At 43.1% G+C, this 13,550-nt stretch overlaps 1 protein-coding gene across 2 annotated transcripts in view; it reads right to left on the bottom strand.

Moving 5' to 3' along the window:
* Positions 1-249: 249 nt before the first annotated feature.
* Positions 250-13,550, bottom strand: part of VGLL3 (vestigial like family member 3) — a 28,245-nt gene continuing 14,944 nt past the window's right edge. Inside the window, exons 3-4 of one of the 2 annotated variants that reach the window (XM_049825028.1) lie at positions 12,739-13,242; positions 250-6,080 (exon numbers count right to left, since the gene is read on the bottom strand). In XM_049825028.1, the coding sequence (XP_049680985.1) occupies positions 6,037-6,080; positions 12,739-13,242 (548 nt within the window). In that variant the 3' untranslated portion in view covers positions 250-6,036. Of the gene's footprint in view, positions 6,081-8,100; positions 8,184-12,738; positions 13,243-13,550 lie in introns of those variants that run through there. The other variant, XM_049825029.1, reaches the window with a different exon arrangement.

Here is a 13,550-nt window from a genome sequence, read left to right as displayed (position 1 = left end):
GCTTTCGCTCCATCCAATTTTAGTAGATAACCAGTTTAGAACACTTGTTTTATAATGTTTTCAACACAAGACAAACCCTTGGCTCATGGAAATTAATCCCATGAAAAAAATAGGAACTCAGAATGCTGTAATTGACGAAGAGATTTATGAGTTCTTTAGTTGCGTAAGAATAAAAAGAAAGCATTAGCTAACTGTTGAGAAATACAGACCAAACTGAAAATGTTACATTAAAAAAAAAAACCAATAAAATTCACATTAAATTATTTATTCAGTAATTAAAACAGTGACACTTTTCTTTATACAAAGCCCCCATATCAGTTTTGATGAGAGGGGCAAAAAAGTTCAATCGAGTTTTGAGGGAAGCAGGGTTGGAAAACAGGTGGGGGGAGGAGAGGGACCCTGATTTGACAGACAGTTTTAAACAACAGCTACAAACAGCTAGCAGGGAAAGTGCAGCATAGTTCTGCAGATACTTTACTAGATTACTGTAAACCTCAACTGCTATAAATATTGGTTGTCTATAGGTACTAGCTACCTGAGACCAAGCTCACTGGAATCAATGCTGATTCCAATTGATGTCCACCAACGTTGGGCCAGACCCCAGGCCACCACGCTGTGCCAGCCAACACTAGACTGCAATTTAGGCATTCAAGGCTGGTCCCAATGATCTCAATGCCATCGAAGATTTCCAAAGACACTGAGGGGAGGAAGCAGTATTCAGGCTCTTGTACACAAATGGCCATCATCAATGATGCACAGCTGATCCACCTTGAAGGCTTGAGCCTTTGAGCAGGTGCGTGGGATAACTGTGATGCTTTAATTACTCCCATCCCTAAACTCCTTGGGGAGCTAAAACCATCCCATATTTCACAGGGAACTCCAGCCCAGTTTCCACAGGTCCCACCATGGTGTCATGGAGACCACAGAGCAAGAACAGGGAGAGAGTCATGGGCGCCGTGCAGACCAAGGGCAGCTAAAACACAGGCTTCCAGGGACATCTCTAATTCCCCTTGGCAACCGGTTCATCCCATAAGATGGGGCAAGTATAAACCTGCCAACAGAGCCTCATTTTAACATGTTGAGCAGTGGCTGCCCAACCATCTACATACAATGCTGGAGAGGATCATCTCTGCTCACAGCTCAACCTTTGCAAGAAAATTGCTCCTGCCTCTCCAGTCACAGGGGCTGGATTTTGACCTTGTTCAGGCAAGCATCCCTTAGTCTTTAAAGGGACAACTTCCTGCCTCACAACTGTCAGATTGTGCCCATAGGGCTAACATGTAAAAGCAGTATTTATTTTTAAATACCTTCCTGCTTTACATGACATTTCAGTTCCAAACAACATGCATCAACTTTTTTTAAAAATCCACACATAAACAATATTTGTCATCCAAATACCTTTTAAAAGCCCAAAGGCTGACGTATTAAAGCCAAGAAGTCAATTTTAAAAATATACATAATTCTAAATTGTTTATAAGAAATATATGTTGCTGGTCCATTGATATGGAGAAAAAGCTTGTACCTGAAATATCATATTCAAAAAGATATGTTTGTCTGCTGAAAGGCAATATATTGCACCTCTCTACATAACTCTCCTGGCTCCATGGTCATCTTTACAGACACAATAAATCAGGGGGTTTGAAAGGGGTGGGGGGAGGTTTTGTTGTTGTTAATTTTGGCTTTTTACAAGTATGGAGAAATTCCATTCACTCCTGAGGTTACAGAGAATGCAATAAAATGCCTACATTTTCTCAGTCTCAGATGAGATTTAGTGATGTCATTCACTTCATTTCCAAAGGGTGTGCATTTGAAGCATGAGGGTGGCATGGAAGGAACCAGGTATAGCTACACATGTATGTGCATATATATGTCTATAAAAATATACATACACATCAAAAATTGTGGGAGGAGAGCAAGACATACAAAATAGCCTGGAAGCAGAAACTCTGGGTACAGGCAAGTTGATCCTAAGTACAAGTCGGGGGAAACATGACACGTCCCTCCCGCAACTTCTGCTCTCTCTGAAAGCTGTGATGAGAGATTCATCCTCAAAAGCATGTTTTGAGGCAGAAGTAGACAAATAAGAGAAAACTGCCATTCACTGAAGAACTTCACACTATGAAAGAAGTATCAGATAAAAAACTGATAACTGAATTTGTGTGTCTGGTGAAGAGAGGAATCAGAACAAAGTGCATTTTAATATTGCCAAGTGTAGCTTGGCCAGCCTTCCAGAAATCAAATCTGCTGGGCAGTCAGTAGCTGCACTATTCCATCATCTCGTTGGGATGGAAATGCCGAGCTGAAAGAAGCTGGTATCTGCTTTTCAAAAACTGGTGGACAGCTTGAACCCTCCCAGTCTTCAAATGAAGACACAAAAATTGACAACAGATTTCTCAACATTAATAGGAATAAAATCAAATCCTGGACAACTTTAAGGAGTTTAGTATGTAGATTTTCTTGAAATAAAACAATAATTTCCCTATGTTCTCCCAGAAAGTGACAGAGTACATCATGTTTTATAAATCCTCACAAAATGAATCATCCACTTTCTTGGGACAGCATCAGAACTCACCACACACAAAAAGAATGAAACAACTCCTTTAGTAATATGTTAAGACACATAACTTGTCGGTGACCTGATTTTAAGGGCCCTTTTTTCCTATCTGTGGAAACATGAGTAGTCTTAACATTTCTGTTTCTTTCTCACTGCCATCAATTCTCCGTAACTGCAACGTTGCAAGCAAGTACTCCCCTCCTCTTTCAAGAACAAAACCATCACAGCATCTGCTTCTCATAAGCACATTTGTGCGTGTGTATAAGTGTGCGTGTGAGAGGTGTGGGGGGGTGTAAATCTGCTGAATTGAACTTAGAAGTTTGTCACAGGGAAGAATTTTTTCTTTCCCACCCTTCAAATTGTAGACTGTAGAAGTAGGGCTACTGCTCTGCACTTGTGCTTTTGCTTTCAACTTGCTTGTTAGTACAGGGGCTGGTTAGTGACTGAGGAAAAAAAAAATAATTTATTTGACTTTCAGAGTCAACTGACTGGAGCATGAATGGCTATAGACAATAGCAGGTTTTTATTGGCACTTGTCTCCCCAAGCCTGCAGAGCAACAGAAGTTCCTTCAGCACACTCACAGGTTCAACAGTGGAAACTGGGCACATAACAGTAGGCCTTGAGGTGGAAGAGGCAATAGCTTCACCACATACTCATCCCCACTACCCATCAACTCAATAAATCAATCCAGAAAGGGATTCTAGTGCAAACTGTGGGCCTGTTTTTTCCTGTCCCATTCTGCTTTGACATCTATAGAGAACAGGAGGAGCTCCTTCATCACCTGACCTTGCAAAGAGGAAGGCAATGAACTGACTGGTCTTGCTAGACTTTAAACTATTTCAGGAAGTCAAACACACTACAAGTCAAAAAGAAACATTGCCTTTTCCTTTGCTCCCCTCAGCACCCAAACCCTCCAGCCCTGAAGTTCAAAGAGGATACATTGCCTCTTTGCCTTCCGCTTTGCCAAGTCCAGGAGAAAAAAAAAAAAAAAAAAAAAAAAAAGCTTAGATTTTTTTTTTCTTCCCAGTATTTCTAATACTGTCAGAATTCCTAAGTCAGAACTTTTATTCTTGAGATATTTCCTGAACTGTACTGTCCTGATATGAAACTGAAACATGGCAGCTATTACTATGTTCCTTACCATACAGTTTTCCCATTGCATTATGAATTCACTGACAAATTGAGGAGCTAGCTCCAACAGAGCAGCAATAATATATAGAACTGTCATGAGAGTAAAATTCATTACGAGAAAGAAATGTTGACGGACTATAAAGATGAGGAAAAAGACCCCACCACATTTAATTCAGCATCTCAACACAGAAACTACAACCCTGCTATTTTAAAGTAATATTTAAGCATAGCCCATTCAGCACTTTACGCTGTCTCAAACTTCAGATCAGCAAGGTACACACTTAAGGGTCTTGCCAAATTGTGACATAATCCAAATGCCTCCAGTGCCAGCATGTCAAGCCCTCTCACGTGGCAAAGGAGAACGCTCAACACCTCATAGGATCAAGTTCAAAAAGCCTGGAGAAAAGCAGCAGCGCAGGGAGGGAGGCCTGAACCTTGGAGTGGCATGCACATCCCAACACTCCCCCTCCCTTTTGACACGCAGATCCATGTGGTCTCCACCTGACAAACCTACATTTACAATGCTCGTTGCCTTAAAATTAAACTGTTTCTTATCTCAGCCATGTGTTTATGTCTTGGTTTCCACTTAGCTGGTTTGTCCTTCAGACAGGGATGTCTGAAAACAGTGGTAACAGAAATATAATAGGTTATAAGAGCCTTAGGAAATATTACAGAGGGACCCTGGGTGCACAGAGCAGAAAGGCAACATCTCCAAGTAATAGCTAGGATCTGGCAGCCCAGGCCCCAATCCTGTGCTCAGTCCCACCTAAGCACATGTTGACACTCGCTGGAGTCACCAAGGGCTGGGCATGGAGGACCCAGGTCCAGCTCATTGCAGGACTGTGGCTGTCAAGGGAAATCTTGCAGCCCTTTTTCAGGATTGGATCGTGCTCACTTTGGCTTCAACTAAACTCATTATTATGCAAGTCAGACCCAAGGCCCAGGCCAGAAATGGGGTTTTCCAAACACCTTGCAGAGCATTGTGGCTAGACATGGCCATCTCGTTTCCACATTCAGATTCTTACCCAGACAGCAGCCAAGCCTGAATTTGTGCACACTGAGCATGTGCAACTTCTTACAAAATTCAAGAGCTTCAGCTGGAGTCTCATGACGCCCCCAGCAAATCTTAGGTTAGACAAACAGATTTGAAGTCAACAGGAGTCAAAAATCTCAGCGCTTTCCTTGAGGTGCTTAGCAGACGGATCAGGCCAGCTGAGAACATTTTGTTTCCACAAGTCACACATTTTTATAAAACTGACATTTCTTTCCTGAACACTGATGTTGTAAGTTGAAATGGCTTAACTGAAAGTCCTGCCTCATGACTTAAAATAAGAGTATACCGGTATTTATGACCACTATGAGTGCCTGAAACATAACCCATAGGGGACTCTGTTCAGCAGCTTCAACGGAGCGTAGATGAGGCCCAGACTCATGTCTGATTTAAATCCGTGAGAGTATTTGGTCCATTTTGAAAGAATTCATGGGTTGGAAATGCCATTCCTGTAACCCCAGGCTTTGTTTCATGCTAAAGGTGTTTGCAAGTTTCTGACAATCGGCACAGCACAAAGCCACCTTTAGAAGCAAGAAAATAAAGACACCCTTACTACAATCTAACACCAGGAAAAAATATTTGGCTGAAACTTCAGGTGCAAATTATACTTGCTTAAGCTAGAACAAAAGGACAAAGACATCAAAATCTAGTAACGTGGAAACAAGGGAGGTTTAGCTTTTTAAAAAGAAAGGAAAGATAGACATTTGAGGTAACAAACAAAAAAACCAAAATGCACAAACACATCACAGACATCTAAAAATAGCATTTTATACATTTTTTTTGCCAGTGCTTCTCTGAGAGCAAGTTCTTTAAACAGAACTTAACAATTTTACAATTTTTTTTAAAAAAATACATCATCCCAAAATAGCCCATCAATCCTTACCCAAACTTTCTGTATTTCTACAAAAATAGATGCACAAAGAGCTACAAAATCCTGTATTCCTGAAAGGAGGCGCACTGTAGTCAAGGGAGAGTCTTCCTCCTGACAATTGAGACTGTTCATAAAAATATCAAGCTGAACAAAACAAAACACTGTTAAAAGGAGCAGAAAGGAGTTAGGTTGCCCAGCTGCAGCAGGCTCAGATGAGGAAAGCAAGGAAAGTTAGGGTTTTGGTTTTTTTTCCAACACTGTGGGACCCATAAACAGCCTTACAAACAAAAGGCTCAATAGCAAAACCAGAACGGTTGACTCTTCATCTTCATGTGTGTCCTTTGCCCCATGCAGAAGGAGTCAACGACTTATATCGCCCGCCCAGCTGTGCTGATTCCAGCTCTAGCTGGTCTTAATTTATCTGAACTTCAGAACCAAGAAGTTTCCTTGCTCTTGTCCTGATGCTGTAGACCTACATTTCAGAAAAGAAAAAAAAAATAAATTTAAATTTGATACAGCTTTTTCCTCCCCCTCCCCAAGCAACTAAAGTAAGGATAAACAGGTTTTGATTTAAAAAAAAAAAAAAAAAAGAAGAAAAAACCCCACAACTTACCACCCCAGTGGGCTTTTTAGTAACATTGCTATTGCTCCCAATTTTTTAGTTTATGAGAGATAAGCTTAAACCACACTTAAGTTTTAGACTGGCTCAAGCAGTTCAGGAATGCTGATAAAATCCTGTGTGTGCTTCCTTGTTTTGACCTCATTTGGAGCATGGCATGGCATGATAAAATCCTCCAGCAAGGTCTGTGTAGATAATCCAGTACACAACAGAGTAGTCTTTCCTGATAGGGGCCAGCCACAGACCCTACCTCTTTTAGAAAAGGTCTGTGACACTTTAGGCTCTCACAGTTTCTGTAGCATTTCACCTTGCAGAAGAGAGAGGGAAAATGTTCCCGCAGCATGTAAAAAACCCAAATAATTTCACCTACAGAGTGTCAGATTTTTAGCCAAGAATGGCTAGTGCTTCCACATGGGAGAAATTAATGCTTTTCAGCTTGCATTTGTTATGAGTTCCTCTAACATTTTCCTTTATAAAAAGTGAGGACTATCTAATAAATGTGGAGCTATGTTGTGACTTTAGCATTATAGACTTGGAACCTGTGTTATAATCTGGGATTTCTCTGCTCCAGAGGGATTCAATCTTTGCTAGGTTTACACCCAGCAGGGCGTATACCTAAAATACAGACTACAGAGGGGGAGGTGCAGATGAAACTTCCCAAAGAAGACACATTTTTTGCTCATTTATAGGGAAAGTAAAAAGGAGAGAGGTGCAGGCACGTATTTTCAAAGGTAGTAAGGCACTTAGGATTCATCAGTTTAAAACCTGCCCCTTGATGTTTTGAGCCAAGTAAATCACATTTTGTGAGAGGAAGGTTCACTTCCCACTGTAAACCATCATTGCTATATAGGCAGCAATGCTCCACTCTGGGTCATACTGTATATTACCCTGCTATATAGTGTACCAAGACCAATGCAACAACTACCTGATCTGCTAAGAATTTAGGGCCAATTTCGCCACTAATGTAAGCAGGCGCAACTCCAGACTTCAATGATGCAATCATTGAAGGTCCATGTTTATTTGATCTTTAACCTGTGAAAATTGACAGATGCATGTACTAAGCGTGGACTTCTCATTTCCATATCTGATCAAATAGTGAAACACAACAGAAGACCCATATGTTTTCAGAAAGCCTAACAGGCATGATGGGTTCAGTTCTGACCACTATGTCCTTGTTTTAAGAGTACAAACAGTTAAATATTGAATGATGATCAACATAATTTCAGAATTGCGCTACAAAGCAATTAACAGTCACATAAAAGATGAAAGCATGTGGCTCTATCCATGTGAGGATCCCTAAGAAGTGTCTAAACACTTGTGTGTCCAGCAGCGAACAGACAGGCAAAGCAGAGCAGACAGGTATAGCATACCAAAGCCTGTTCAGTGGCTTTCTGCTCCATTTCACGTGCACTTGCACCTATTTCTTTAGAGTGGAAAAACTGGGATATCCCTCCATTAAAGCATGCCTATAAAAACATGTTTGGAGGCTCTTTACTCAATGAAGGTGTCTCCTTGCAGCTTAAGAGTTACTTGTTTTTCTGGCAGCATCATTCATGAGCAAAGTCATAATAAACTGCTGTTAGTTTCCTTCAAAGCTCCCTCAAAGTTAGTGAAGATAATTTTGTGTTATTTTTCCCCTGCTATTTACAATTCTTTTTTAACAAAGACACATGAAAAGAGAAAAGAAAAAAAAAAAAAAAAAGAAAAAGAGGGAGTCAAAGAACAGAAACCTTTCGGAGTGTAAGGAAGTCATTTAAGTCTACCAGTGGGGCCCTAAAGGCCACCACAGGCTATGAAAGCCTATAAGAAGAGAAACGGATTATATGGCTCCTAGCAGCTTGAAAAAAAAAAAAAAAAAAAATGACACGCAAACCTGTTTAAAAGGATGTCCATCTGATAGCAGCAACTGGTAGAAGGGGAACAACCAGCTGAACGTACAACTTCCCAGTTAGGTGTCTTTGCAACAAACAGAAATAACTGTAACACGGAGGTTTAAGGTATAGCTATTAAGTCTAAACAGTCAGAGAAAACAATCCAAAAAAACAAAGTTGCCTTAGTTACAGAACTGAATGTGGAACACTTTCCGTGCCTTTTCCTCATTATATTCCCATCTCCTTCATGGCAAGGCTATCTGCAGCCCTAATCCAAGTGCAACCCTGCTACTAACTGAGAGCTTTCACTTGCAGCCTGCTGCAAGAACATTTTCCTCTTAGCAAGGATGTCCTCACTTGTGTTGCCTGAGTCAGTATTGCCGCACCAGCACAACTCCCCGTCTCCGGGATACCAACGGTATAGCCAGCTGCTACACAAGCAGAATGCAGGTTCTGGGGGAACACCTAAACAAACTTAATGAGTTGTGACAAACTTGCGGGAGGGGGAGCGGGGGGGGTGAACAGAGACAATTCTACAGAAGGCAGCACGCTGACTGACCACTCAAATTCCGTATTCAACGTGACACACTGACATACAGGCATTTCCAAAAGTGGACTTTCCATAGTTAGGCAGGACTAGAGGATGTCATTAATTCACCTAAATTTAAAGCTGTGCACCTCAACGCGCATAATTTTGCATGGTAAAGGATATGCACCTCAATTTTAAGATAGACTTACAGCCCCCAAATATGCCAAAACCCTGATCTGCTTTTACGGTGTGCCGGGCCCACAGGAAGCCTCCTCCAGCACATCTGTCCAACAGCAGGACCGGATATCCTCCTAGGCTCCGCACTAGCAGGGCAAGTTGCTCTGCTCTCCTCCCCGTGGGGCTGCCCACAGACCTGGCAGCTGCCAGCACAGCCAGAGCCGACCGATCACCCGAAGTGCCCGGTGTGCTGGGCAGCCTCCCGCCCTGCTCCCGAGGGAAACACCGAGATGGCTGTAACCATCAGCTCCCCTGCAAGAGAGCAATTCCCCTTGCCACCCCCCTGGTCTTAAATGCTCATCTCTGCTTGTGCACCCTTAATGGGACCACAAGGATTTAGCTCTGACACTGTGGCGTTACAGCTGCAGCAGTGCTCTCTGTGCCTATGCCGTGAACCGCAGTCAATGCGGTTAGAGGCTGACCTTGCTTTGCTTGACGTCGGCAGGGCAGAGAATTGTGGCCTAAAGCACAAACATGCTGTGCTTATACCGATGTGTTTATGTCAATGCTCGATATAAAATATACTTTTATATTGAGCATTACAGCTTGGGCACTTCGGCTTTGAAAAGACACTGCGTACCAGCAGCCATAAACATTACAGGTTTTAACAGATCTTGATGTAGACTAGCATTTTCTTTAACCCCACTTGTACCAATAAAGAAGCTTCTAAAAGGGTTAATTTGCAGCACACAATGAGAGGATTAAGCCACATTTAATGGGAATCAGGTAGCTAAATGCCTCTTCATCCTCTAAAATGGGACCATGTAAGTTCAAACAGATGTGCAAGACAGATCAATACTTTGTTAGCTCTATGAACAGTGATACGCTGATGTCGCACGCAATCTGTTCCAAAACATAAATTCCTGAACTATACCGTGCATGCAAGGGGAGCCCTCTCTTAACCTTTGAAGTGATGCAGCATCACCCATTCATGAGATCGAATCCTTGGCTTAGGATGGCAGAGATGCAACAATGTAGCTGGAAGAGGGTAAGATTACAGCCAGCCTGCCCTGATCCCAACACTATCATTCCATGTAATTCAGCATGAGGAATTTTGCAAAGTTTCTATAATCGCATGTGACAGTAGCACAAGAAATGCAACCCACAGTAAGGAGGGAGGGGGACTAATTTTTGTATCTGAAGGGCTCTGAAAAGCAATGTCTAGGTATATATCAAACGAGCTTTTTTATATAAATCCTCTGAAGCTCATGGAATCCGATATATTGACTGCTCCACAGGTTGATGTCTTTTATTCTCCAGGGACATATGAGGAAAGACTTCCAGAACTGAAGTTTTCTTGCCACTGTGGCCTCACCCTACTCTGGAGAAACCACTTCTACGCCTCAGAAAGCTAGCACACTCTGCCAGGCCCTTCAGTTTTTAGTCTCTCTGTCGAGATTGCTGTCTCACATTAGAGTTCAGTGTAATGAAATTCTGTGTGGAGATTTATGCAGTATAATCCTCCCCTGGAGCGGACGTGGAGCAAGAAAAGTTTCACCTGTGCTGGTGAGTGCTGGACGTGACTCGGTGTGGTGCTTCAGAGCCCACTCCTCTCCCCAGCAGCACATCTTCCCTGGGATGACACCGTTTGACATGTACGCAAAACACTGGGGCAGTGAAGCTCCTCTTTTCACCGTGATCATGCCTCGAACGCCTGTCACCAAAGCATTTGTCTCAAATGTACGAGCTGCAGGCAAGGCTGAAAAGGGAGCTCAGAGCCTTCCTGCCCTTCTCCAGCAAGCCTCTACTTGGAGAGCACAGGAGAGGAGTGTGCAGGGTAAGAGAGCAATTAATTGTAATGTCACAGGCTGCCACGACCTGCTGTGTTTTGTTGCTTGCTCCCTTGTTTCCAAAGCCTTACGTGCCAAACTGGGGCTGACTGATAAGGTTTTGCTCTTGTGTTTCAGTGCCTGGCCATTTTGAATAGTCACAAACAAGTGAGACGTTGGCCTGCTGAGATCCTCTGTTCCTGCAAACCAGTCACACATTTCCCCTCTTTCTTTTCCCCCACAGGAACTCACGGACTAAAACCCACACATCAGGCATGGGCCAGAAATTAACAGTTCAGGCCTTTTCCACTGCCTCCCACACCAAGCAGACAACTACAAGACGTGCAAGCCACTGTCAAGCACTGCCAAATCAGGATCCTGACCAAATTAGCATCCAACTGTACCCCTCCATCAGGATTTTCACAAGGAGCAGGCAGCACCAGACAAAGGGTATATTACTCCTGTAAGGCAGTGCTAGGATCCATAGTCCTTTTTGAGGTACTGTGCTCTTACAGAAAAGAGAAAAGGCACCTGGTTTATTAGATGTACTACTACCAACGAAGTAGCAGTAAGCAAACCAACTTGTCCAGCACTGAAACAACTCACATTCCAGACCGGACTTATACCTAAGCCAGGTAGTGGTTTCTCCTGATTAACAATCCTTCACACAGTTCTCATCTCCCCAAAAGGTAAGTCAAATACCAGAGCTCTGGAGCTGGACTGCTGGGGCTACTGTCAGACCAGGGGCTCATCCTTTCTAAACGGTGGCAGTGACAATTTCCTCATGCTTCAGAGAAGGCAGCTCACTGCCATTATGGAATTTGTCAGAAGGGCAAAACTTGAGAACCCACTCTTGTCAGATTATCATTTTATACCCAAAAGCATAAAACGTAATTCCTCTTGTATCATTGGCATGGCTGGAAACGTTATTAACAGACGTCAAATTGTCCAGTGTTAAGAATCCTATTATGCTTTTCTTAATTTCTTGAGGCAGGAAGTGGCGTGGTATTTAGAAGAGATTATTGGTTCCCAGTTGCTATTAAGGGAAGAGGGAGATTTGTACTAGGTTAGCTCAGTTATAATGGGGTTTTGGGTTCATAGTATTTTGTATTTAAGAAACTGCATTTTTTTTCTCCACCAATTCTTTGTTCCCCTGCACACTAATCAAAGCAAGGAAGTGCTTTGCACACATTGAATCAGTTGGCTAGAGCTATCAGGAAGAGAGATAAACAGATACTTTAAGGAAAAGGGCACAGATATGCAAACCTAGTATATTTCCTTAATATATCATATGTTTAAGAAGTACTAATCTGCAAGGATTGCTGCTGGTGAGATAAATACCAAGCAGAAAAAGGAGACCTCAACAGTGCATATGAGCTCCAGGATGGATGTACTGGAAACTGTTAGTCACCCATCACCTGATCACAAGCAACTATGAACAGTGAGGACTGCCAGACTGCTCCTAATACCGAGATGAGAGCCTGCCAGTCAAAGCTCGCAGGTGTGGATGTAGTTCATGGAGGCTGTCTTACGGCTACAGACCCTACAGGAAAATGAATCTAATTCACAGACCTCTGCCTAGATCCTACAGAAAGAAGTTTAGTTTGATGGAGAGCACAGCTCAGCCAGCATCTTTACTCTCTATGTGACGCCTGGATACTACACAGGAAGGAAATGCTGATCTGTTCCAATTTAGATGAGCAAGATGCAATCTTCATGTACTAACAAGTTATGAATTCAGTCCTCATTGGAGCTATATTTTGGTGAATGCACATATGAACTAGCTGAACAAGCTGGAAGCTTCCACATGGAAGTTTAATTAACCATGTCCCACAAGATTTAAACAAAAAAAAAAAGCGTATCATGTCACAAGTCATTTGGCTTGAATGGGACCAAAGCAGACAAAGGTCTCTCAGCAAAAGGCAGCAAAAGCTGGATGTGTCACAGCTCATCTGCCCTGACAGCAATTGCAGGAGAGATTCCCGCCTGGAAATATATCTGGAAAAGGCTCTGAGAACAAACCCTGCGTCAGCTGCAAGGAGTCCTCTTCTTTGCTCAAATTCCTCCTGCTAAAACAAGTCACAGACACAATCGAACCATCTTACCTGTGTCAAACCCAAAACTTGGCACAATGTCCACCGTTCCATGAAAGGCTCCAGCCCATGCTGAGGTAGCGCTGGTGACAGCGGCGGGATCTGTCTTTGTCACGTCGCACTGGGGAGCGGGAATCCTGGCTGTGCGGACTGAAGGCATCAGCAGGGACCCATACCTGGGGTCACGGTGCGAGCTGGGATGGTGATGGTGCACGTGTGGATGAGGGTGATGGCGATGCATGTACACATCATGCATGTGTGCATACGAAGGGCTCACCTGAGATGCTGCTAAAGGATAATGCCAGGATTCAGATGCAGCAGGGGGAGGAGGTGGGGCAGTCTGATGAAGGCCATGTCCTGGCCAGCTGCTGGGATCTGGTGTTGGGAAGGTGCCTGGTGCAGTAACGGGGAAATCAGGGTGTACTCCACTTAAGCACGGTGGAGGGGGAGGCTGATAAGAGCTGGTCCAAAATGAAGTTGGGAAACTGCTCCTTTGGCTTGAAATTGTTGAGCTTTCTGGTAGAGAGGAGAGAAATGAAGTATGACTGAAGCTGAACAAATTTAATGACGAAACAATTATTTTCTGCTCTCTGAAATTTCTAACACTGAACTCAAGCTTCCTCGGCAGTTACACAATCACAGGACAATTGAGGTAGGAGAGGACCTCTTGAGATCATCTAGCATGACCGCCTGCTCAAGTGAGGTCACCTGGAACAGGTTGTCCAGGACCGGGTCCAGTCAGATTTTGATTGAGATCCAAACTCTACAGCATCTCTGGGCAACCTGTTCCAGTGTTTAGGCACCCTCAACAGTTTAAAAAAAAA

Source organism: Accipiter gentilis, chromosome 21, assembly GCF_929443795.1.
Source record: "Accipiter gentilis chromosome 21, bAccGen1.1, whole genome shotgun sequence".
Classification (NCBI taxonomy): domain Eukaryota; kingdom Metazoa; phylum Chordata; class Aves; order Accipitriformes; family Accipitridae; genus Astur; species Astur gentilis.
Note: the sequence above shows the minus strand (reverse complement) of the source record. Positions and strands in the feature narration are given on the sequence as shown.